The sequence below is a fragment of the Engraulis encrasicolus genome, chromosome 23 (genome assembly GCF_034702125.1).
Source record: "Engraulis encrasicolus isolate BLACKSEA-1 chromosome 23, IST_EnEncr_1.0, whole genome shotgun sequence".
Taxonomy (NCBI): Eukaryota; Metazoa; Chordata; class Actinopteri; order Clupeiformes; family Engraulidae; genus Engraulis; species Engraulis encrasicolus.
The window spans coordinates 1,970,178-1,997,229 of NC_085879.1; the positions used below are offsets into that span (position 1 = coordinate 1,970,178).

The window sequence follows — 27,052 nt, forward strand, 5'->3', positions numbered from 1 at the left end:
AAAATGGACTGAAAGGTGTTACAACAAATAATGAGGTCACATAATTTGGATGGTACATATACATGTACTGTATGTATGTACTGCCTTGAAAATCCTGTGCCGATTAAAAAGTATCTTTTGAAACATTCAGCTTTATGCTTCCTTACGGGTGTGTGCCTTTAGCATGCTGCATGTAACCCTTGCCAATGGCACATTGTTGTAAATCAAAAACATCATTACACACATTCTTACAACAACAACATGCATTTACAACAACATGACTCGCAGTGCTTTCAAATACACATAGACATTCTCACATTCACACACCTGCTCTGGTGGCTGCCATGATGGCGCAAATTGTCCGGGGTTCACCTGATAAAGTGCATGGACACAGGCACGCACACACACACACACACACACACACACACACACACACACACACACACACACACACACACACACACACACACACACACACACACACACACACACACACACACACACACACGATGTTAGATAAAATCAAATTTCAATAAACTCTTTGTACTCAGCCAGTCGCCAGACTCTCCAAGGAAGTACACATTTCAACTCAAGTCTTGAGAGAGAGAGAGAGAGAGAGAGAGAGAGAGAGAGAGAGAGAGAGAGAGAGAGAGAGAGAGAGAGAGAGAGAGAGAGAGAGAGAGAGAGAGAGAGAGAGAGAGAGAGAGAGAGAGAGAGAGAGAGAGAGAGAGAGAGTAAACAGAATAAGAACACAAGAGGGAATTTTATTGACTCAAACAAAAAAATCTTTTCATGGTAGCTTTTAGTAAACATCTTTTGAAGTACTTTAATGGTCTCCTGTTGCCTACTACTATACAGATTAGGCTTATTATGGCACCATAATGTGTTAAGAATAGGTCAATAACAATGCAGTTGTGTCAATATAGATGTTATTAAATATTGAATGTGCCCAAACAGGAGTGAAAACAAACATTTGGGAAACTTACTGTCGACTTGAGCCCTCTGGTTTTGAAAAATACAAACACAAAAGCAAAAGGGCACAGTTAGCATCAAATCTAACAATCAAATTTAAGTCAATTATCAACTGGCACTAACAACCGCACGATGAAGAAATCTGGTAAAACTCATGCCACTACCAAAATGGTCTGTTTTGACCTTAAATATCAGTGCATATAATGTGCTCCATTGTCATTAGCCATTAAAGGCTTTTGAATATTCACAGATAGCACATAATACATAGTTAAACGACTTCTCAGAATAGGTAGCCCCATAAGAGGAATTAAAGTTGGCAATATGTAACATTGACATCTGTGGGTACCTCAACAACAAGTTAGTGTATCAGAAAGAGTTGCATAGACCGCCACAAATAGTTCATCAACCCCAAAGTGCTTTTAAGATGCCCATTATCTCTAATGGATCTGATGGTTTCTTTTCCTGCAAGAATTTGATGTCATAATCTTCTAATTGTAGTGTGTTTACGGAGATCTACAGTAAACCCTTAGAGACGTGTTACATAATAAATGATTTACAAACCCGCCTTAACTCAATTGTGGACATAAAGTGGATTTCTTAAAGGGCTTCTTGATAAGACGCTGGTGTGGTGATCAGCATCGCAATATATTATAGGAGTGCAGATGATAATGCATTTAGAAGTTTGTTGTAACATTGGCTTTGATTTTTACTTTCTAAATAGGCCTATGCATTTTGTTGAGTTCGCTATGCATTGTGTGTGTGTGTGTGTGTGCGTGCGTGCGTGCGTATGTCATTTGGGACATACACTGAATATCCTGAATTCTCATCTTTACTACTGTACAATACTATATGTTCAATGCAGCTCAGTTAGACTAATTGGCAACATGTCTTAAGTGTAGTGTACTGATTTCATGATATTGTTTCCCTTGGTGACTCACGCAGACCCGTCGCTCTTCATGCATATTCGTTAAACTTCGTGATGAACATCCATCTGCGTGAGAACCAGGTTAGACTTTTTGTGGGCCTTTAACTGTACCGGTATATTATTTTCTCCCAACATTGCTAAACACTGCTGCATTTTCAGAAGGCCTAGTTGCCGAGGCGAGGGTGAGGTTAAGATGTTGTCTCAAATTTCAATGACAATAAAAAATGTGTTTATTTCCTTCAATGGTGAGTATAGACATGAAGAACCATTTATAGTAGATCATTGCCATTGATATTTCCTGGGTGCCCACTTCCCGTCAGTCTGTCTTCAGATCTTAAGACAACATAGTCATTCAACACGCCAGTGTTCTCAATTGCTCACTGATAAGTTTCCAAGTCCTTTGATCCTCATACCAAGTAGCTAGATACAGTAGATGTACAGTCAGAACAGCAACAAATGTCTTTCAAACTCCTCCGCATGCAAAGGGATGGTATGCTAGGCCTACAGCCAATCAGCTGAGCCAAGGATGACATGTGCACTTCATGGTGCAGGTCAGGCCTGTAGCCTGGCTATCATGTTGTTCTGGCCAAGCGGCCTTGTAAACCCCCTTGCAAACCTAACTTGCATTTCTTAACCCCTTTGCGCAAAGCCCGTGTTATAACCTTACTGTCACCAAAATTGTAATAACAAAGTCTTCATATGTTACTTAACCCCTTAGCGTAGAGCCTCTGTTTTAACTTTACTCCCACCAAAATCCGTAGTAATGGCTATGTCTTAATCTGTTTCGTAACGCTCTCAGTAGTCATAGCAATGTTGGTATGATGTATTTCCAGCAATGCATGAATGGGCCCGGCAGCAGGCCCATCTGCGCAAAGAGGCTACAATACCTCTGTATGCGCCTTTCCTTTTGCTCACCGGCCAGCAGAACTAGTTGATCATGGCCTTAAACACGCCTAATAATTCTGCACACCCTGTAATTTCATTTGCACAGAGGGTCTGGAGCGGCCAACATGAGAAATGATTAGTGGTGGAAGGGGTGAAGTCTGTTGACATTTTTGGAAAAGTGTGTCTTATTTTACCCAATCACTAACATTTGGTCATGACATCAAAATCCACATTCTAGTGGGAACTCTGTTGAATTTTGAAATATTTGATGTTTGATTCATTTTTGCAGTTTACCAGCTTGTCTACCTGGGTCCTTCGAAAATGCCAATTCGCTTCTCCCCCAGTGAATTTGCGTCACTGAATTTTGAATTAACTTCCGTCACTCTGCTTGCTTTTTGTCTGTACTGTACGTGCAGTATGAACAACAGTAGTCCATCCTCCTGCAAAGAAGCACTGACCTAGTTCTGGTCACGTTAGCAGAGAGTGACCTTTTCAGAAACCCCCAGCAGCTCAGAGTCAGTAACTCCTGCTCCAGCTCAGAGTCATTTTCTCACAGCGGAAACATATGCAGGTGTCACTGCACGTCCAGCCGCCCTATATTGGTGATAATGATCAGTTATCTTTGTCTTTCTGGTGCACAGGCATGGCTTGACCTCCAGTTGGCCCAATGTCGTCTGCCTGAAGTGAAAGACGTGGGCCGGTGTTATTGTCGACCAGGGAGGCTGCATACATACGACATGGGAAGTGCTTTAAAAATGGTCACAGACGGTCATTGCAAAGTGCACCAGAGTCATGTCTTCGTAGGCCTCGCTGCGTCTGCCGGAATCTAGCAAAGCCACAGCTGCCTTCCTGCTAGCCTGCTGGTGGAAGTCGTGGCCCAATTGATCTAATCAAAAGGTCTACAGTGTGCCTATGCACAGCAGCACTTCATGTAACAGCACAAGACCAAAATAATAAATGAAGAGACATCAGACCTTCAGTAAACACAGACTGGCACGCTTGGTTGGATAACTGCCACTGAGGACTAAATATACTGGAAATGTGAAACGGGAATCAAACTTTCAAGTGAAAAATTAAAATGTTTACTGTAAAAGAAAAACAAATTGCTCAGGGTAAGAGTGGAATAATGTGTCCTACAAAAAGAGTTACAACTACACATGACTCCCGATTGGCATTACCTTGCATGAATATTTACAGCCATTCTGGAGCAAAAGGGCTGGAGGAGGGATGCAATAACAGTGGCACAGAAAACTGGAACTTGTGAATATGGCTGGGTGATTACATTACTTTAAGTGAGAGTTTGGATTAAAAGCAGTGAGATGAAGAAAACAAAACAAAAAACGAAGACAACTCAACCTTGTTCTGCGTCATGATGTGGCTTTAGTCTCTCCCATGCAATGCTCCTGTAAATAGCTTAGAGCATTCTGAGAATTCTGAGCTAAATATACAATGATATTATTCCAGATGAAGATGTCTTCAAATCTCTAGAGTGGAGACCTTTTGAGGCAATCTGCAAAAATGCACACAGGAAGTTGAGAGAGCCAATGATGCACAAATGCACAACAGTGTGGTTAAGCACAACGATTCACATTAAATTCACAGGTGTATTAGGGCCTAAATAAATTAGTAAAATAAATGAATTGATTTGAATTAAAAAGAACTGAATTGTGTTGACTGAGGTTGGATCAAACTTTTTTGGTATTTTGGTATGGGTTTGGGGTGTGATGACCATTGGTTGGGGAATGGGATAAAACAAGAGCGCTCAGTATAGTATCATCTGTGTGGCTTAAAATGCCTCTGCACCATGTTTTATTTCAAGATAAGCGGCCACAGCGGGTGTCAGCAGCATGAAGTGGTGAGGAGCATAAGTGTGGTCCGGCACATCTTTCAACAAAGCTGCACAGTCCATTTTTGCAGTGTTAATTCAACACAGAGTGTAGCACCAAGTAAGAACGGTGCTAAATTTAACTCATTCAAAAGTTAAATCAACACCAGATAATGTACCGTTTGCAGTCATTGAGCTGGACTTCAGTTACCATAGCCACTTACTGCAGAGTTTACTCTCATTACCTTTATTACTTCTACTGCACTCTTTGCCACAAACACTAAACTACATCATAACACCATTGCTATGACAATGCAGAGACTTGATCATTACCATTTTGGTGTCAATAAGGTTATAACAGAGGTTCTGCACTAAGGGGTTTGACTATTGTAAAGTCGTGTCCGGGTGTAAAAGCTTTGCCGTCTGCTTTGGTTGCCTTTTTGCAAAGCCACAGACTGACGGGCACAATTTCTGTTCTTCCTCTGACCCAGATTAGTTGGCACTATCGTCTAAGCTGACGGCTTCCTGTATGGGGTAACTGTTGTACAGTTATAGTAGTTTCTAGCCTTCATTATCAGACGCCAGACATGGCTGCACCTCTAGCCCTCACTCTAAAATCATATTGAGCCAAGTTAAAAAAGGAAGTTAATCCTTCCAAGGTTTTGCAAAAGATAAAAGTCAACATTCAACTTCAGTTAGTTGTGGCAACTTATTTTAGGCTAACTGTTGTGACCCACACTGTGAAAAAAACAAGGTTCCATAAAGAACCCTCACGTGGTTCATGGAGAACCCAAATGTTCCCTGAGGAACATTGAAGGTTCTCTGAAGAACCTGAAGACTCTTAATAGAACCTCAGGGTTCATCAGGTAACCTTTAGGCAAGGCTCAAACTACAAAACTTTAAAACGTTATCCGATTTGACTGGGGTTGTGCCACACATTTTAAAAAAATCATAGAATGAGGTTAACTGACTAGTGAAAATACAAAATGACCAGGTTATCCCATCAATAGATTTTTTTTTCCACTGGCATATTCGAAGAGCACAATGCCAGGATTCATTGGGCTCAAATTGTAAGAGTCAGGGGGCATGAGAGATCATTTCACACATGGATTGGCCACCACCGTGTCTATAAAAGCGATTCAAATAGAGGTGTTTTTTAAAACCGCCAGCCCAGTCTGTTTGAATTTGTGTCCTATTTCCAAGAATGCTCTGTGCTCTCACTTTGATGTCAAGATCCCTTCTCGTCAACATTCTTCATCCTTCATCCTGAGGGTAAAACAACCATATTCTGTCACATCAGTCACCAGTGCAGGTAGCCTGATTATCATCAACTTTCAAATCTCTTTGAGACTTGGTCTGACCAAGAGCATAACAATTAACATTTCCCAAACAGCATTTCCCAAATGGCCTCCCTTGGTTTGCTAATGATTGTTTGCTTCTCAAAAAAGTGGGAGGAGTTCCCGTATTTGCGGGAACTCAGAAAGTACTTGCATTGACTCTTGACCTGACTGGTAGCAACGCTGAAGCTGTTGCGCCACTAAGAGGGCACAGCCTGGCAACAGTGCAAGTGGATCATGGCCTTTATCAGATGACATCAGTTGCATCAGCGTATAGTGGAACCCCACATTTGACAACTTTTCCTGACAGAGACTTGGGTGACATGATGACTAATGATGACTTTCAATATCCCAGCTGTTCAGGGAACACCAAAGTGAACATCACACAATGACAGTTTTTGGAGTCTCATCCACTGCAGCAGTTAAAAAGAATTGACTGTGTGTGACACACACACTGGGTGGGTTTAATTCTGGTAATCCCTGTAACTTCCATGGAAGATAAAGAAGTGGCTAAATATTATTGTTTGATGGTTAGAGGAGGGTGAGTAGGACTGTGGCCTAAGGGTTGCACCAGCCGTTGGGGATGCTAAATCGAGCTCATTAGTAACAGTTTCAGTGTGAAAGCGTTACAAGGAAGTATCATAGTGGAACCACCCCACCCTGCCCCAAGTGTCATCACATGCCGTTTTGTATGTTGACAAGCTGGCACTTGTTTTTACAATGTCAACAATGTTGTTATGGAGCAATGTTTGTTTGGAATGAATAGAAATGATCTGTAGCAGACACGCAGACACGCACATGCACGCACACACACAGGTAAAATAAAATGTTGATTAGCTGATACAATGTACACACAAGCACAATAGATGTATCCAAAAACATTCTGAAAGGGTGAATGTGTAAGATGAATACAGGTGCATTGGGGAGGCTGAGCAAAAAAAAAGGCTCTGATATAATTGAAAATAGCAAGTAAAGCAAGGAAAGTTCCGTTCAAATACACAACACAATAATAGGCCTACACCAAAATAAAACCAAGTAAATTAGCAGGACGAAAGGTCCTTCACATTTGTCAGAGAACACAGACTATAAGAAAGGAAACACGTGTGAGCTGCTGCTTTGCAGTTATTGTGGCTTCTTTTTGCTTTCCAAAGAAGGTTAACAAACCACATAATCTGATATGGACTCTGTTTCGCTGACGTTTCTTTCTTGTGTAATTTCTCTATGAAAAAAGAGGTCTCGGTTGAGTTTCCACTTTCCAGAACCCTTAAAACCTGAAAGAATAGGATTGAGAAGTATAAAATATATGCATTCAGGATGTATCAGGAAGTAGTGCTGCATTGCCATCATTGCACTCACATGACTTGTTTGGCAATTCAATTTAAAAAGGTGTGCTGGAATGTTTAGAATGATACCTTATAACTGGGGTGTGGTTAAACGTGTGAACTGTGAGACAAAAACAAAACAAACACACAGTTGTCCAAAAGCTTTCCTGATCTTTACACCTAGGATAACAGAAAGCTTATCGCTGCATCGCAAGAATGGTATTTCTCCCACATATCTGAGTGAGAAATGGTGGTGCACTATATTAAAGGTTAATACTAGTGTGTAACCAGCAGATACATTGAAATATTTTTGGTGTGGGCCTTGCAAATTGAAATGACTTCAGCATTTTTCATGTACGATAACAGACAAGGGTGACGGGAGTCTTTGTGACTCTTTACGACACTCATAGGCCTATGCATAAAATGTGTGGATGACAAAAAGTCAGGGGTTTCAGGAATCAAACTTCTGGTGTTGGGATGAGGGAGGATTAGCCAGTGTATATCAGGCACATAATAACAAGTGGGCGATCTGTGGCCTAATTGCTTGAGCGTTGGATTTGAAATCAGATGATTGGAGGCTAGGTTCAAATCCCACGCCAATCTGTAGATATCTAAAGAGCCCTTGAGTCATAGATAGTGAATGCTTGGTGTTACGTTGATAACCTCTATCTATTGGAACCAATAAAGTATTTGGAATTACTGGCAACAATGCAGGAAAGGGGATAGGAGTATCCCCAAGTGTGCCTGTGAAGATTAAACTTGGTCAGAAATACTCCTAGTACTCCCTACGGTGTGCTCAGAGGCTCATGCTACCCCTTGACTGTGCACTCTAATAGAGAGGACTAGGGCGCTCAATTGAGTCTTGGCTTTGCAAATGAATTAATAAAGAAACTGCTAATGTTCAGTTATAAAGATTGGCCACCTCCCTTCAGAGAAATTAAATGGTTGAAATAAAAATGTAAGGTTTATGGTGAAATTAATCTGTGTCATAAAAGAATCAAAATACCAAGACAGCTGACAGTTTGCAATGTGATTTTGTTCTAAACACCATTGATCAAACTGGATAATCACAGAAAAAACTGAAGCAAATGAAATCACATGGAACTTAATGTCAAAGCTTCGATCCAAATGTCTCTGTGGCCATGTTAGCCATCTTTAACCCATTGACGCCAAAAGGCACCTGCAAGAAAGGGTGCTGAATGCCTGAGCCCTTTTTAAGAAAAGCTGCCCTCAGCCTATAAAAAACTAAATATCTCAGCTTCTGAAGCACATAAAAATATGCACTAAGTTGCATTTAAACGCTAAGATCCTCATCTGTCATTAGAATGTGCTCATTCATTCAAACAGAGATTTTTAATAAAGTTGTCTCAAATCTCATGAGCCTGAATGTTGCGTAATGCAGCTCCAGGCGCCAGGGCCAATGTTGCGCAACGCAACATCAGGCATCAATGGGTTAAAGCACTGGCTTCCAAAATGTAATCAGTTTATATCTCACAAATAAATAGTCTTTGACATGCACACACGGTTAGACAGCCGTGGGAATAGCATGCCTCCGATACTTATAGGCAGAGGTAAAAATCAGTGACATCATTCTTAACAATAACACATATGTTGACAGCATGTGACTCACAACCTTGTGGTTAGTGGACAGTGTGTGGGGCTGTGCATTTAATTTGCCTCGTCAGCTGATTTCAACATTCAACATCCTGGTTAGCCATATATAACATTGTCTATGTGTGACAAATTGTAGTGGTCCACATAGCTGTGGCTGAAGAGGAAAACCACGATGTGGCTTAGGTAGCCTTGTGAGAGTTAGAGAGAGAGAGAGAGAGAGAGAGAGAGACAGACAGACAGAGAGAGACAGTCAGATAGAGAGAGAGACAGAGAGACAGCGAGACGGACAGACAGACAGACAGACAGACAGAGGGTCAGACAGAGAGAGAGACGGACAGACAGTCTTACAGAGAGAGAGAGAGAGAGAGAGAGAGAGAAATAGATGGATGATAGACAGACTAACAGACAGACACACATTCAGACGGAGACAGACAGACAGACAGATAGACAGAAACACGTGCACGCGCACACACACACACACAGGGGGCCGCAGGGGATGGTGTGGGTCAGACTGGAAGAATTACAGCACAAGGACAGCATGTAGCACCACAGTCAACGCTTTGTCACACGCAAGAGTTCAGGGATCTATACACAGTTTGAAGGTGCTGTTCAAACCAGGAGTGTTGAAGTTTACCGCACACTTGTTTGACTTCTTGCTAATTTATTCAGAGCAAACAACATGTTTCGCCTCCGTGCATCATCAGTTTGAGCTCAGGCATACAGACACTCAGGCATACACAGGCAGACATTGTCTGTCACATGCCTTGATCCTTTGGCATTGGAGCGTTGAACACATAAGCCTGAGGCAACAGTTGTGTGAGATATCTCTCTCACTCTGTCTCTCTCTCACTCACACGCACACCCTAGGCCAAAAGTTCTGAAAGATCTATCACACACACATATGCATCTTGACCATACACACGCATGCTTTGATCAATTGTACATTAACAACTGAGATGTGTGCAGCCTGCCATTTGTGTGTGTGTGTGTGTGTGTGTGTGTCAGTGTATGCACCTTGACCATACACACGCATACTTTGATCAATTGTACACTGACACACTGACACACACACACACACCTTGGATACATGGACGCATACTTATACACAAATTTAAATACACACACACACACACACACACACACACACACACACACACACACACACACACACACACACACACACACACACACACACACAGTAGTGGTGGTCTGTGGAAAACTACACGAAGGCTGCATTGTGTGGCAGTGTGGGGTGATGTCATGACGGGAGGTGGGATTTCCCCCCTGAGCTGTTGATGATGAGTCAGGGATCTGAGCGGTAGGCAGACGGCAGCCAAGGGGCTACGCTCCGCTCCTCTCCTGCTCCCACACCACACCACACACCACACACGCTTCCCAATCACCACTCACCAAGCTAGCGCCTATAAACACACACAAACACAAACACACGGGGCAAACATCACACACACACACACACACACACAGTTTCTCCCTCACTCTCCTCTAACTTGTGTGGGTATGTTTCTATCACTGATATAGAGCTGAGAGAGAACACACACACACACACGCACACTTGGAAACAAACAACCACAATTGAACCTACTGTTCTCTCGCAGTCAAACAGTTAAGTATAGACTGTGTAAACATCGGGCGGCAAGAGGAGAACAGGAGAGGGGGAACATGAGCCGAACTCTACCGCACATGAGAGCTTCCCGCGCCAGGACGACGGGAGACGGCCAACAGCTGTAAGTACTGTAGTCTGGAGTCTTCAGAGCAGGCTGTGACTCCAGCAGACTGGGAGAAATTCATCTGTGTGTGTGTGTGTTTGTGTGTGTGCGCGTGTGTCTGTCTTTTGTTTTGAGGGAGAAGTTACTGTTGTTTGGATTTGTTCTGGAAGATATGGAGAGGGGCTTATATGGTGTTGTTGTGCGGAAATGTTCTTTGAAATGAGTTTATAATTAGGGTTAAGAGCACACACGAAATGTGAAAAGTGTTCCAGAGAATCAAGGCATACAAAATCAGATTGGAATGTTGAGTTCACAAGGTAGTAAAAGTTGTTTATGCTGCCTAGTGCTGCCTTTCTTGAACTTTTCTCTATATTGAAACGTAAAAAACCCCACTTTCACACATACACACACAACACAAAACAAAACAATAACAGGCATGTACTGCAACACTTTTGTTTGCACAATAACCACATGAAACTAGGATATGGGTGTTTGTATAGGCCTATTATAAGAGTAGATGAAGTGGCAGAAATATACTGTATAGTCAGTCAGTGAAATGAATAACATAGCATTTTAAAGGTGCACTGTGTAATATTTTTAGTAGTTCATTTCCAGAATTTATGCCGCCCATTTACCAATGTTACTATTTTAACAAATACTTACCACTACCATCACATTTTAAGTACAAAGCGGATTCCAAAAAAGTTGGGACACTTTGTATTATGTGAATAAAATGAAAATGCTGGCATTTTCAAAACATCTAATAAGTTAATAAGGTAGAGCATTATGTACAGACAACATATCAGTTGTTAAAGTCGAGCAGATTATTGTTTTGAGGTAATTATGTGATCATTTAAAATTTCACCCTGGCAACAAATCCCAAAAAAGTTGGGACAGGGCCAATAAAATGCTTTTCATATCGGATAAGACTAAACACAACACAGGGGATGAGACTGAACAGTTAAATACTTTGACTGTTGGCATAATTCTATTCAAAAATTAGATATTTTGATATGCGAGACATGATTTCAGCAGCTCAACTGATAGGTGTGTTCTTCAACTTGTTTACCTTTTTGTTATGCTTAATATGTGGCATATCCTGACTGCAAGAAAACAATTTTGTGACCTGTTTACTCCTATGATGGAACCACACTGTTGGAACATAGTAGAGATTGAAATTTGCCACCATTATGGGGCAATATCTAAAGGCGGTGCTCCAAAATATAATGCCTTGGTAGCTATGTTTGCTGTTTAAAGTCTGTATGTATCATTCAACATTCATTTTAATGCTCTACATGAGTAAAAAGACCATAACCAAGGCATCTCTGCACCCTCTGCACCATCATATATGCAGTCTTTCAGACTGACCACTAAATCAAGCTGAAGTATTCATTTTCTTCATAACCTGGAGGGTGCATGACTCCATGATTTTAAAAAAGAATGAAATATTTTCAATTCTGTCAGAGGACAGTTTCACATGTCTCCTAGGTCCATCTAGAATGAGCTTTGCCACTTCCAGCACTGTTTAATGTCTGCATCATGTGCCTTGATCAAGTGTTGTGTTTATGGTCATTTTTTCAACAGCTGTCATTGTTGGAGTGTCATAGTTTGCTTATTGACAATGGGTATGTCATGATGTCATAACTCGTGCAATGATTTCACAGAACTCTAAATTACAGAAATAGGCCTTATATGCCTGCAATTTTGAGAATTCAATCTTTCTGTGTAATAGATCAGTAATTAGTCCCTCAAAATCTTCGCATCTGAGTGCCACAGCCTCTATGTGATGGTATTTTATTTGTGCATTCATGTTGGCTGTCAATATAGTTCCTTTCAAAATATTCCTCCTTGTGTTATTTTTAGAATTATTCAACTATTACAACATTTTTTGGCCCTGTCCCAACTTTTTTGAGATTTGTTGCATGGGTCGAATTTTAAATTAATACATATTTCCCTCAAAACAATGCTTTTGCCTCATTTTAACTGTTCCTATGTTGACCTTGTGCCATTGTGCATCTTATGCATGGATTGAATGTTTTGAAAATGCCAGCATTTTGATTTTATTCACAAAATACCAAGTGTCCCAACTTTTTTGGAATCCGCTTTGTAGGCCTAGTCATTGACATTTTTAGCAGCAAAACATGCTATACTTTGGTCATACTAGTAAATATTGGTGTTATTTAGTAAATAGGCCTATTTATGAAAAGATTTGGCAACAGGCAGCAGTCTCATTGAGCAGCATAGTTACAATTCCTACTCTGGCCACGATCCTACATAGTGCACCTTTAGCAGCAATGTTGGTAGGGGTCTTACACACCAGGGCGGTAAAGCGTCGCGTGACGGACGCGATTTTTACCGGTGTCGGTGAAAATACATGGAAACACACCATGTCCTTACACACCAACCGGCGGTAGTCGTGCATTTGGAAAATAGAACTCGAGCGTATTTTTCATGAATGGCAAAGTAGCACGCTACCTTTGGCTGTGGGGGGGTTTTGAACAGGACTGGCCACGCACGCCGTGCTGTCAGTGTGAAAGGCACACCGGCCGAAACTAAGCAGAAAGGCCGCGTCCGTCTCGGCTTTGGTATGTTTGACGCCTTATAATGCTGTTATAATTCAGACTAATGCCTGAATGTTCTCCTTTCTCCTCACCAGTGAGCTGTCCTCTATGGCAAGTCCTCCAGCCACTCCTCACGGTGCTCTGCGTCGCTTCCTCCTCCTCAAGTACATCCAGACCCTGTTGCTCCCTCTGGGGAACGAGCTGCTGCTGGCCGTGGGAGCCTTGGCCAGCCTCCACACCCTGCTCCTGCTCTCCTCCCCGCGCCTCTCCCGCAAGGCCACCACGGTGCTGCTGGGCCAGCTGGCGTGGGCCGACGGCCTGCTGCTGCTGCGCTGGAGCCTGGGCCTTGAGTACAGCCTCGGCCCAGGCAAGGTGGGCCTCTCCCTGGGCGGCGGTGTGGAGACCGTGGCCTGGATGAAGGAGGGCCTGCTGGACGCCCACCACCTGGCCAGCATGCTGCTGCTGAGCTGCGTGAGCCTGGAGGCGCTGCTGGTCAGCCGCTGGGCCTCAGAGTCGCGACACCTACGCACGGTGCGGAGCGCTCGCCACGGCAGCGCTATCATCTGGACTGGAGTGGCATTGCAGCTGGGGGTTCAGCTGGTGGGACACTGGGTGCAGCACTTAGGGGCTGAGGTGATGGTGGATGGCGGTGGGTCAAACGTAGCAGATGTGGGGGAGTGGAGGTTAGAGGGGAGGGTTTTCATGCAGATTTGTGTCACTCTACTGTCACCCTCATTGATGTGTGCCGTGAAGCAAGGCCTACTCGCGCTGCTGTGGATGATGAACACTTGGGTACTCTTCACAGTGTTCTACCGTAGACCGCAGAAGAAGGGGAAGAGCTGCTACCACTAGAACTCTTCTGCTTTTTCTTCTTCTTCTTCTGCACGACCAAAATAGTCAGGCTCCGGACAGGGGGGTGTTGTGTTTATTGTATTTTTTATTTATTTGTTTTATGTTGTCTTGGTTGTTTATTTATTGACCCTGAACCCTGAGGAGTTGGTTGATGTTTGCATGCAGTTTCACTTTTTCCCATTCCTCAAAGTGCCCCGCGACATTGAGCAAAAGCTGATGTCATCCCTGTGGCATTTTCTTTCTTAAGAGGAAGTGTGTGTGTGTGTTTGTGTGTGTGTGTTTGTGTGTGTGAGAGAAAGAAAGAGAGAGAGAGAGAGAGAGAGAGAGAGAGAGAGAGAGAGAGAGAGAGAGAGAGAGAGAGAGAGAGAGAGAGAGAGAGAGAGAGAGAACAGAGAGAGAACAGAGAGAACAGAGAGGAGCGTCAGTGTGGGCGTGGGTGTGGATGTGTTTATGTAGGAGACAGCGCAGGGGCTTTACAGTAATAGCAGGCTTCTTGCTCGTAAACCGATTAACAGTATTCAATAAAAAAAACACAGCGAGAGTGTGGGAGACAGAGAGACAGCGAGAGTGTGTTTGTGTGTTTGTGAGCCGAGTGTGTGAGTGCGTGTGTGTGTGAGAGAAAAAAAAGCAGTCACTGTGCTCTGACGAAAGGAGCCAGGCTGAGAGAGATAATGAGACGTCTTTTCTTTCTCAGCCTCGATGTCTCATCTCCTGACACACTTCGCAGCCATGTGGACGGGCTCCACTAGGGCATTAATAATACACACAGTGGGTGTGTGCGTATGGACGTGACAACATGTAATAGTACTTGACTACATGCACGTACATATTTGTTTACTTTTGCGTTAGAGAATGGTTATGTAGTACGTAGTTGGCAAAATAGTTTCTAGATGAAACATAGCCGTGACAGTTTGACGGGCAGGCTCTAGACAGACTGTGGCTACAATGGCATTTCACGAGTTTCTAACACCTCATGTTTGATGAAATGCAGGCCTTTGAACTGTGTCCATACTCCATACTAACAATCTCTTTATTTTTTTAAGCAGCAAATTAATTGATGAAATGCACATGCGATATGTACTGTGTGAATGTACCTAACAGTATACAAAGATGCAATATGTACGGGCAATGTACAGTTAAATAAACTATTGGTTATTACCCGTGTAACCTCCGTTATTGTGCTAATTGTTTGACATCCACCATTTCATGTTGGGCCCGAGGAGGGTGGCCACTGTTTAGAGTGAGTTCAGTGTTAGTCATGTTAATATAATAACACATCACTGTAATGAGGGGACCAAGGGTCTCAGGATGAAAATACATGACAAGGAAAAGTTTGCGCGATTTACTGTGACCAGGTCCTTCCAAAGAAATAATTAAATGAGGCACACACAATTTCTTGTTAACATTCTCTGCCGTGACTAAGTGTCTTATGCAATGGAAATGCGCAACAATGTGAACGTCATAATGCCTTCCAGTGCGTCAGGCTGGCATCTGACAAGGGTTGGCTCTGCTTTTGGTTATTTTAGTCTTAGCATAAGAGTAGATACATTAAGGACAGAGAGATTGAAGTAATAGTTATGCGAATCCCATTGACCTGTGAGTTCAATTAAAAAAAAAAAAAATGGCGACTCATGGAGCATTTAACACACAGATCGCCATTAACGTACAGTACTCTGTGTCTCATATCGAAAACTTGTGTCAGTGCACCGACGGTTAGTGCATAGTGCTCACAATGCACTGGGGTCTTTAGCGCATACTGTTAAAAGTTTGAGCACTATGTACTGTGCCCTCACTGGAAGTGACGGGTGAGCATAGCATTAGCTCACCAAAATATCTGTTGGCTGCTGTTTACATTGCACAGCGTGTCGTGCTTGTATTTACCTTTCCTTCATCCCAACTGACAGCTATTTCGCATATAATACTTGGCTTGGCCTGAAAAGGTTGGTGTATCAACAACATTACTAACAGAATTAGGAGACTGTTGACCAAGCTGAACTGAACTGAATGCCACACTTCTTCCATTTCATTATCAACATGGCGACCAGTTGACGTGCAGTGTCCATCGTTAAAGCAATTCGTTTTCTGCCATTGTTAGGGCATCATCTGGGCGCTTTCAGTGCACTGACTTAAAAAAAAAATTCAGCGAGAGCGCCCTACGCACTGAAACGTAGTGCCCAAAGTGCTCAAGTGCGCCATCGGAGACATAGAGTGCGTTTTAATATGCAACCTTGCCTCCTCCACTTGCTTCTCGTCATGATGACATCACTGACAACAGCATTATATTTCAATATCTTGCAAAAGCTCAATTGTAGAGTCTTTTTCTCATTTGCAATTGGGATGGTGAATGAAAAACAGTCCCTCAAAAGTTGTTGTGGCTAGGCTGACAGCTGGGAAACTTTATCGTTTTCTCCACGGAGGAGGGGCCAGGAGGCGGGACGAGGAGACAAGCGCAAGTGGAGGAGGCAAGGTCGCATATTAAAACGCACTCATACGCATAGTTCCAAAATAGCTCCAGGAAGTGAGCATCAAACAGAGAAAGTGCAGTTAAGCTAAATATAATTCTTTGTAATTCTTTTTTTTTAATGTCATCTTTGCTCGTTATGTGGTGTGTTAGTCTCCAGCAAAAAGAGAGCAGTGGTCTAGAATTATTTGAATATCTGTGAATCACGTCACCAACCTACTTACTGTACCCTGGTTGTCACAACTCTAAATTCCATAGCTCTGGATAGTTAGGCCATGATTTATGTGCTAAGATTTGAACAACCCCAATCATCAACATAGAAGCTGATCTATGGGGGGCAGCCGTGGCCTAGTGGTTAGAGACTTGGTCTTTCAATCTGAAGTGCCCTTGAGCAAGGCACCTAACCCCATATTGCTCCAGGGACTGTAACCAATACCCTGACAAATAATAACTGTAAGTCGCTTTGAATAAAATGAAAGCGTCAGCTAAGTGCAATGTAATGTAATGTAATGTAATGTAATGTAATCTACCTGCTCCAAACTGCTACCACACAAGACACTTGATGCCATCCCATCCTACTAGGGCATCACCTTTTACCAAAAGAGCAGAAAACCATTTAGAATTGGAGACTGTAATTAAGCTTGCTGAGGTGTAAAAAAATATGACATACATGGCATGTAAATACAGCTTCATTTTTATTTTAATAAACTTTCATTCTATACACAATTGCAGCATCAAAGATAGTGTGCTTTAAAATTCACTTCTGCTTAATCCATTGACGCCTAAGGCACCTGCAAAAAAGGGTGCTGAATGCCTGAGCCCTTTTTGAGAAAAGTTGCCCTCAGCCTATAAAAACCTAAATATCTCAGCTTCTGAAGCACATAGAAATATGCATTAAGTTGTATTTAAATGCTAAGACCCTCATCTTTCATTAGAATGTGTTCATTCATCTCAAACAAACAGGGATTCTTAATAAAGTTGACTGAAATCTCATGAGCCTGAATGTTGCGTAATGCAGCTCCAGGCGCCAGGGCCAATGTTGCACAATGCAACATCAGGCATCAATGGGTTAAACACATACGTCTCATCACAGAGCATGACATTCTCTGTGACAGCCATTTCGTGTAAGATAGTAAGATTACATTTAACACTGTGTGTGTGTGTGTGTGTGCGCATGTGTAAGTGAGTGAGTAAGTAGAGAGAGAGAGAGAGAGAGAGAGAGAGAGAGAGAGAGAGAGAGAGAGAGAGAGAGAGAGAGAGAGACGCATTAAAAAAAACAACATATGGGGTGTTTCATCCCCTCCATCTTTTCACACGTTAGAGAGCAAGCTGTTGGTTAAGCGGTGAGACCACTTCTGCTTACATATGGGTTACTGGTGGCGTGCTGGTTAACTTTGCTGGTTTTGCTGCCGTCTGCCCGAATTGTACACTGCAGAACTGGTGGTCACTCTTCCTACCGTGTGCTGAAAAACAAGATAAGGAAAAAAACATGTTTTTCAGTGAAAACAAATAAATGTTAGTGAATAGACGGGTTACTCTCAAGTCAAAACATGAAAACATGAATTTTGCATTTCATTTACTTAAACATGTTCACTGGTGAACACTGAGGATGGCATGCGCTTCAGTAATGTACTTTTTGTCTACGTTTTTTTCTTTAATGGCGCACAGCGACTCAAAATACTGCAGAGGGTTTGCATGCAGGTTTGTTCACCTTCTTAAAAACTGTGGGCAGCTTCAAAAATAGACTGTGCGCATGCATTTAAATGTTGACAGTACTGTATACAGCTGGTGTACAAAATGTTATCCAGCCAGTCAGCAGCTGTTGCATGTAACTTGTTTTCCATTCCCCGTATGGCAACATTGTTTGTTAGAGGAGGAAGCTGTTTGAACAGAGCAGACAAGTCCTTTTGTCATGTGCACAAGAGCACCACAGTTGACCAGCAAATCAGCACTTGCAGTGCACATGGTTTTGTTCACACGTGTCTTTCCCTACTTTCCACATTTATTTATAATTTGTCTTTGCCCATGTCTGTTGTGTGTACTGTATGTGTTTGTATGTGTGTGGGTGTCTGTTTGTGGGTGTCTGTTTGACTCTTCTCAAGGATTGGAATCGGATTGCAGTCAAAATCAAATCAATTCCATCGATACTATCAGACATTACACAATCTTCTTGGATAGGACGGGCCTGGACAGGCAAGCCAGCTGCTGGGGGTGGTGCTGGTTGAGAGGCCGTTTGAGGGGTTGCAGCATGACTCCCACTCACTTGAGTAGCGCTGCCACCTTGATTACAGGGTTTCAAATATCTCCCACCTGACGTCAGACAGGCTGAGGGTATCCCCAAACCACCCACACGCAGAGGGATTCAATGTGTGTGTGTGTGTGTGTGTGAGTGTGTGGCCCTCTATGAGTAATGTTCAGTCACAGGTTCCAATTGAAAAGATTATCAGAGGAAGAGGATCTTTGGTGTAGCTTTTCCGCGCAGGTCACGCACATAAGCATGACTACCTGTGATGACTTCCAGACACCCAATAATGAGCTGAAGTCAGAAACATCTGGAGTGGATGTAGAGAGTCCGAGGTATGTCTTGTGTGAGGAAGTCAAGGTGATTACCATATACAGTATGCATCGACCTTGGCGTAATTCCTAAATTACAGTATCAAATGTTCCACAGATTATTTGGCTCTCTTGCCAGATGTGTTTGGATGCAGAAAAAAAGGATGAGAGAGTAATGCTACACTATACAACAGATTCTATAGTGAAACCTGTCGACCCATCTGTGCATTATATATATAGATGCACATTAATTGGTGATAGAGTCACTTTGTATAACAATGCTCTTCACAACAACATCCTGAGTTGCATGTCTCCTGTTAAAACTCAGTCTGTCACCTTTTCACAAACTGCCCACCTGGAACACCCCTCAATTCTGGCTTCATCTGCAAGTCCATGCCCTCCACCCATCAGCTTGATCCCCTCCCCACAACCCTTGTCAAATCCTGCCTCCCCTCTCTCCTTCCCATAATTTCTGCCATCATCCACTCCTCACTCTTCACTGGTACCGTTCCCTCTCTTTTCAAAGTTGCTGCGGTCACCCCAATATTGAAAAAACCTTGCTCTGATCCCTCCGACTATAACAACATCCACCCAATCTCTAACTTATCATTCATCTCCAAAATCCTAGAAAAAAATGTAGCTTCTCAACTCCACTTCCATCTAACTCACATCTCCCTCTATGAACACTTCCAGTCTGTTTTTTGCCCCGGACATAGCACAGAAACTGCTCTCATAAAAATCACTAATGACCTCCTCATGGCAGCTGGCCTACTTTCCATTCTCATTCTCCTTGACCTCACTGCAGCTTTTGACACCCTATATCACTCCATCCTCCCTCCATAGACTCTCCTCCTCTGGGATAACTGACACAACTCTTAACCTGTTCCACTCATATCTCCCTGGCCGTACTCAACGTATTCAAATGAAGCCCTGGGGCCCCTCCTCTTCATCACCTACCTGCTACCAGACAGTCATTCCTTTTCAATGGACAACTCTCCTAACTCCCCCTCCCCTCAAGTTAAGAACTTGGGTGTCCTCCTTGATAGCTTTCTATACTTCCTCTCCCATATCAATAACACCACACGTTCTGCATACTTTCACCTACGCAACATAAACAATCTGCGTCCCTCCCCCATCCCCGACACTACCTCCATCCTTGTACACAGTCTTGTCACCTCCTGCATTGACTACTGCAATCCTCTCCTCCTTGGTCTCCCTCAAAAATCCCTCCATAAGCTCCAACTGGTCCAGAACTCAGCTAATCGCACCATTACCAAAACCCCTTCCTGTCACCACATTACCCCATGCACTGAAACATCTCCACTTAGTAGAGCGGCTACAGGAAAAATCGTGCAAATTATGATACAAGCGTGAAATTCGGCAAGTATGTGCTCAAGACCCATACGATCAAATCTACCCGATTGGCCACTTGAAATGGCGGCCATTTTCCAAGATGGCCGCCAAAAAAGACCCCAGAAATGGATTTATTGCATAGAATTGACCTAGAAAATTATGATACAAGCATGAAATTCAACATGTATGTGCTCAAGAACAATATGATCATATCTACCTGATTGGCCACTTGAAATGGCGGCCATTTTCCAAGATGGCCGCCAAAAAAGACACCAGAAATTGATTTATTGCATGTAATTGACCTTGTAAATTATGATACAAGTATGAAATTCAACATATATGTGCTCAAGACCAATACAATCAAATCTACCTGATTGGCCACTTCAAATGGCGGCCATTTTCCAAGATGGCCGCCAAAAAAGACCCCAGAAATAGATTTATTGCATAGAATTGACCTAGAAAATGATGATACAGGCATGAAATTCAACATGTATGTGCTTAAGACCAATACGGTCAAATCTACCTGATTGGCCACTTGAAATGGTGGCCATTTTCCAAGATGGCCGCCAAAAAAGACCCCAGAAAGTGATTTATTGCATAAAATTGACCTACAAAAGTATGATACAAGCATGAAATTCAACATGTATGTGCTTAAGACCAATACGATCAAATCTATCTGATTTGCCATTTGCAATGGTGGCCATTTTCCAAAATGGCCACCATGAAAGAATCTAAAAATGGATTTGTTGCACAGAATTGAGAAAGGAAATTATGATACAAGCACAACCAAGAAATTTGGCAGTTATGTGCTTAAGACCAACTCAATACATTCCAAGTAATTTTCCAGTTTAAATGACGGCAATTTTTCCAAGATAGCCGCCAAAAAATACCATAGAAATGGATTTGTTGCACAGGATTGATCAAGCAAGTTATTATACAAGCATCAATTTTGGCATGAATGTGCAAAAAAAACCAATACAATCAAATCTTCCTGACTCGCCACTTAAAATGGAAGCCATTTTATAATATGGCCACAAAAAGGCTGAATTTAGCCCAAAGGTGAGCAAAAAAATGATGATACAAGTATGTAATTTTGTGTGTTTGTGCTTAAGAGCAATAGGCCTATAATCAAATCCACTCATTTGCATTTTAAAGATGGCCATCAAAGAAGACACTAGAACTTCATTAATTGCAATTAATCTAGCAGATGTGGCCCAAATCAATGTTAACATTCACTGTTTGAATTTCCAATGATTTCATCATAGAAGGAAATACAATCAAGCAAAAAGGCACATAACTATAGGCTACCAAGGGTAACCCCGGCTCTCTGAGGCATATGAACCAGACATCTCACTATGGGTAACGCCCGCGACCATTTGCCAAAACTTGATTTCAATCTTGCCGTCATGCCAATGAGCTGCACAGCTGGGGATCCCGCCCCCTCGGGGACAAATCCGAGGTACGTTGGGCCCTAGCTTCAATCTGAGGTAACTAGCCTTTGAGCTTGTGGGTGAGTGTAGCAATCTAGTGAGATGTCTCGTTCATCTCCCTCAGAGAACCAGAGTTACCCTCGGTAACCTATAGTTCTCTTTCTGTCGAAACACTCGACATCCCACTATGGGTATTGAAAAACTCCCGATTGAGTTGCCTTTACCTAGAATGCGCAAACAAAAGCTTGGCCGGGGCACAGACCATTCTCCTGCCGATGCCCAGAGCTGTTGAAGGCGAAGAGGCAGCGTCCATCAGCGTCCATCAGCAGTGATAAGTATCATGCTCACCCAACGCGCAGCTCGAGACGCAACAGCCACCCAAGGGCCTAGGGTCTTAGTTCCGAACCCGAAGAAGAGAGGCTAGGCACCAGGCGCACAAAGGCAGCGTCCGGACATCCAATACCACGGAGAGCACGCAGTGGAGGGAACCCAGGGCACGGAAACCACCCGTCTGGGTGTAACCGATGTGCAGGTGGAGCCCACAGAGGTGTAGCGAGGCCCCCAATATCAAGTGGTATTCCCCAATAGCAAACCAGGCCTTGGCACAAGGGGGAATTTCCAGAATGTTCAGTACACAACATCTGCAGGTGCAACCGTGCTGGCAGAAAAGACCAGGGCCGTAGGTCCAAGTTGCGGACGGAGAACCTAGTAGCAACCACCACCACAGCGAGCTGGCTGAGCCAGCCCCGATAGATACCCGTTTGAGGGCACACACTATGGTTCCCAAAGTCCAAGGGGGACATCAAAGATACACTTCCCCTCGATCATGCATCCTGGTTGAGCAGTATGTATGGTCTAGCTAACCACGGTCGCCCTACCCAGGGACAGCACTCCAGGCAGCACAATTGACACTCACGCTCCTGCTGAGCGAATGAGACACACACAGTAAGGGGTGACCGACCCAAGGGAGACACGTGTAATGCGTCCTATTAGGAGAGGCGAGGATCCAGGTGGTCTTGACACGATCAGCCTTCTCACCCTCGGGTAGAGGGCGCAACTGACTAGAGAAGTTGCGTTCCACAGAATGTTCCACAGCCTCTGGGAGGAGGCTCTTATCTTTGAATGTTCCAGGCTGACAAGCCAAAGCCATTATGTGATAGTTAAATCAAACATGTTAATGTCAAAATAAACTAAATTAAAGCAAATAAACTAAATTCATGACAATGCTTGTTTTTGGTGTACCTTTTGTTTAACAGCAATATCGAGAGAACCACGAATTGCCGTTATTGACATATTATTACCGCAGTGTCATCGTATTATTAGCATCTCATAACCTTTGGGGTGGGGGGGCACTGCCTCCATTGATATTGAATTAAGAACTGGCATTAGCATGTCATCACCATGCTATTTGTGTGTCATACTGTGAGTGGCTTATGTGTCATTGCAGAATATGTTTAATATCTGTATCAGTTCATCATCCATGCTAACATATTCAAGGAGAGTGAACAATTATTTCCACCAAATTTGCAATATGCACATATGACATTTGCAAATTTCTAGGGTCTTTTTGGCTGCCATCTTGGAAAATGGCCAGCATTTTAAGTAGCAAATAAAGTAGACTTGATTGTAGGCCTATTGGTCTTAATCGCATACAAACCGAGTTTCATCATAAATTGCTTGGACAATTCTGTGCAATAAATTATTTTCTAGGGTCTTTTAGTTTTTTGGCAGCCATCTTAGAAAATGGCCGCCATTTCAAGTGAGTAATTGGGTAAATTTGATTGCACTGGTCTTAAGCACATACATGTTGAATTTCATGCTTGTATCATAATTTGCTAGGTCAATTCTATGCAATAAATCAATGTCTGGGGTCCTTTTGGCTGCCATCTTGGAAAATGGCCACCATTTCAAGTGGCCAATCTAGTAGATTTGATCGTATTGATCTTAAGCACATACATGCTGAATTTCATGCTTGTATCATCATTTTCTAGGTCAATTCTATGCAATAAATCAATTTCTGGTGTCTTTTTGGCAGCCATCTTGGAAAATGGCCACCATTTCAAGCGGCCAATCAGGTAGATTTGATCATATTGGTCTTGAGCACATACATGTTGAATTTCATGCTTGTATCATAATTTTCTAGGTCAATTCTATGCAATAAATCAATGTCTGGGGTCTTTTTTGGCAGCCATCTTGGAAAATGGCCGCCATTTCAAGTGGCCAATCAGGTAGATTTGATCGTATATGTCTTAAACACATACATGTTGATTTTCATGCTTTCATCATAAATTTCTAGGTCAATTCTATGCAATAAATCCATTTCTGGAGCCCTTTTTGGCGGCCATCTTGGAAAATGGCCGCCATTTCAAGTGGCCAATCAGGTAGATTTGATTGTATTGGTCTTAAGCACATACCTGCCAAGTTTCATGCTTGTATCATAATTTGCACGATTCAAGCCAAATTGGCCTTGTAGCCGCTCTACTAACTGGCTCCCTATCAAATTTAGAAATCATTCAATAAAATACTCCTCCACATCTTCAAGGCTATCCACAATCTTGGCCCTGACTACTCTTCTACAAATTGCTATTCCCTCTCGCTCCCTCCGTTCCTCCTCCCCTATCCGCCTCTCTGTCCCTTCTGCCCGCCTCAGTACCATGGGGAATAGAGCTTTCAGTCACTCTGCTCCCCAGCAAAAGTATTTTTAAAAAATAATTAAAGATGGGAATTGAAACCTGACTTGATCAGTTCTATTGGAACTATACATATACCTCAGACATTACACTAAAATAACAGCCCCGTGGTCCATTTCTGTTCTTCCATCACAAGCCAATACTTTTTTTTCAAAATGTGCAATTAAAACACGACAGAAGCCATATTTCACGATGAAACTTGTCATGGATTTTTTTTTCGCAAGTTATCGCTACTACAAATCTATTTTGTGCTGTGTCACAGGAAGTATGCAGAGCCAGGTCTAGTGAACACCACTAACCACTCAGTGAGTTGCACATTTTCTTTTAAAATGCAAGTTTAGAGTACATACATTAGCCAAATGTCAGTGATAAGAGCAAATATCACATTTTGGTGGGACCCACTTTATTGACAAGCCTTAAAAAGGGGTTAAAAGTGCAAAATACTATGTGAAAAACTATCATTTGAAAACTATGCTACCTCTGGTCTCATGTCATACATGGGTGAGCAGATAGGCTGCTATATCCCAAGTTCCAACGCAATTCAATCATCGAGATCTTCCATGGCTTTACATAATAATAATTTAAAAAACATCTCAGACAAAGAGGAAAAGGCCAATAATGTTGCAGACAGAGATGCTTGCTGCTGATTGTAATGATTATTGTGATGATTATGGCCTTTGAGTCCATGACCCGGGTGTGGAGGCAGTGGATGCCAGTGGAGCATCACACTTCCTGAAGCCTCCACAGAGAGAAGTAAAAGGAAATGAGTGACTGGCTAAGTGACCAGCAACCGCTGGAAATGATAATGGCGTCTCATTAGTAATGCAAGACCATTTGCCTGTGTGTGTGTGTGTGTGTGTGTGTGTGTGTGTGTGTGTGTGTGTGTGTGTGTGTGTGTGGGTGTGTTATTGTACATAAGCACGTGCATACAGTGGCTACTTCTTTGTGTACTGTGTGTGGATAAGACCTTATAAACTACCATCAGTAAAGGTGGAGAACAGCGTGCTTCAATACTGAATGAGTTTTTTTCTGCAGTTTGACTGTTTGTTTATGCATGTGTGTGTGTCTATCTGTGTGTGTGTGTGTGTGTGTGTGTGTGTAGATGAGTTATGATTTCCCACACAGATACTCGTAAGTGGCTCATCTGTGAGTTCTGCCGTGCGGGCCAATAAACACAGGGCAGCATCAGGAGAAACACGAGCACCATATAAGCCCAATGTGAAATGCGATCAGTCAAGTAGGTTATAGCCGTGGACAAACATAGCCATTGTGAATTTTCCGTTGCTTCATTTGAATTCTTTAAAGTCAGTTACACTGATGCCGGGTTAAAATATCACCTTTTATGGTTGAAGGCCACTTAACTCTCAACAATCAGTCTCAGCAATCAAGTGGGCCATACTGTTTTTCTTCTCGCAGATTATGATATCAGAATCATTAAGGGCTTGATAAAGGTCACATTGTTTTATTTAATTAGTGGAGCAGCTCCAATACACATCACGTTAGCCTCACTGGTCCGAGTACACTTAGAATCAGTACTGCCCCCTGCTGTTGAGAATGCAGGCATGCATAATTGTATACCATAAATTATATCTTGAAAAACATTTTAAAATTTAAAACCCTGTTTTAACCTGTTTCTACATCACCAACCAAAATGGCTAGTAGATGTTAGCAATAGCCAAATACAGTCTCACTAATGGGTCAAAAGTGGCCATTCTGAAATTGGCAGGTGTTCATTTAGAGCCCTGGGTGCAAAGGAAGTGGATATGGTTTTTTTTTTAAAAAAAATTTAAATCCAAGGCCCCAGGATCAGGGCATCTAGCAAGCCATAAGCACATTATAGAATTTATTTTTTTTAGGAAAAACTCTCAAAAAATATTTTTGATTAAATATCCTTCAAACAACAATGTAAATGAATATCAAAGTCAAAAAAACTGTATCAGGGACCTGAGAGCTGCACTGAGAGCTCTTTTCGACAGTAGCCTATTTGGTAAGGGGGCTCTTCAGATGACTTTGTCCCCGTCCTGGACAAAGCTGTCAGCTGCCCCCCCTGACCACAGTTACAGTATTTACTGGTAACTGTCAGCCGTGGCTGGAGTGAAACAGTTCCAGAGAACAGGCATGAGCAGAGTGAGAAAGCAGTGGAGGGTTGCTGTGTCAGTGAACTTTGTGCGATTACCATATATGTGAGCACCTTGGCTTAAACCCTCGAGTACTGTCTTTTATGAATGAATTCTTTGAATTCTTTCCATGAAGTCTTTGCTAGACGTGTTTAGATGCAGATGAAGGTGCAAAAGGACGGAATTTACACTAGAGATAGAGAGATAGAGATAGGGAGAGATAGAGAGAGGGGAAAAGCAATAGCAATGTGTGTGTGTGTGTGTGTGTGTGTGTGTGTTCATGGTCAGCTAAGGAATTTGGACCCAAAATGTCCACATTGTCAAAAAATGCTATATTTTTTTGTAATAATAATATTGACCAGAGCATGTTAGTTATTTCTCTTTTATGTACCACTGTTCACCTTATGTTTGCAGTAACTTTCCTTTTCTACTCTGTATCTTGTATATAG

At 42.6% G+C, this 27,052-nt stretch overlaps 2 protein-coding genes across 2 annotated transcripts in view; one reads left to right on the forward strand and one right to left on the reverse strand.

Moving 5' to 3' along the window:
* Positions 1-10,298: 10,298 nt before the first annotated feature.
* Positions 10,299-14,270, forward strand: LOC134439848 (uncharacterized). The gene is made up of 2 exons (XM_063189751.1): positions 10,299-10,604; positions 13,243-14,270. The coding sequence occupies exons 1-2, from the start codon at positions 10,540-10,542 to the stop codon at positions 13,997-13,999; spliced, it is 822 nt and encodes a 273-aa protein (XP_063045821.1). The 5' UTR covers positions 10,299-10,539; the 3' UTR covers positions 14,000-14,270.
* A 3,273-nt stretch (positions 14,271-17,543) lies between these two features.
* The window catches only part of si:ch211-126c2.4 (mucin-2), a 62,398-nt gene continuing 52,889 nt past the window's right edge, over positions 17,544-27,052 (reverse strand). Inside the window, exon 9 of the mRNA XM_063189662.1 lies at positions 17,544-17,923. Within this exon, the coding sequence (XP_063045732.1) occupies positions 17,914-17,923 (10 nt within the window). The 3' untranslated portion in view covers positions 17,544-17,913. The remainder of the gene's footprint in view (positions 17,924-27,052) is intronic.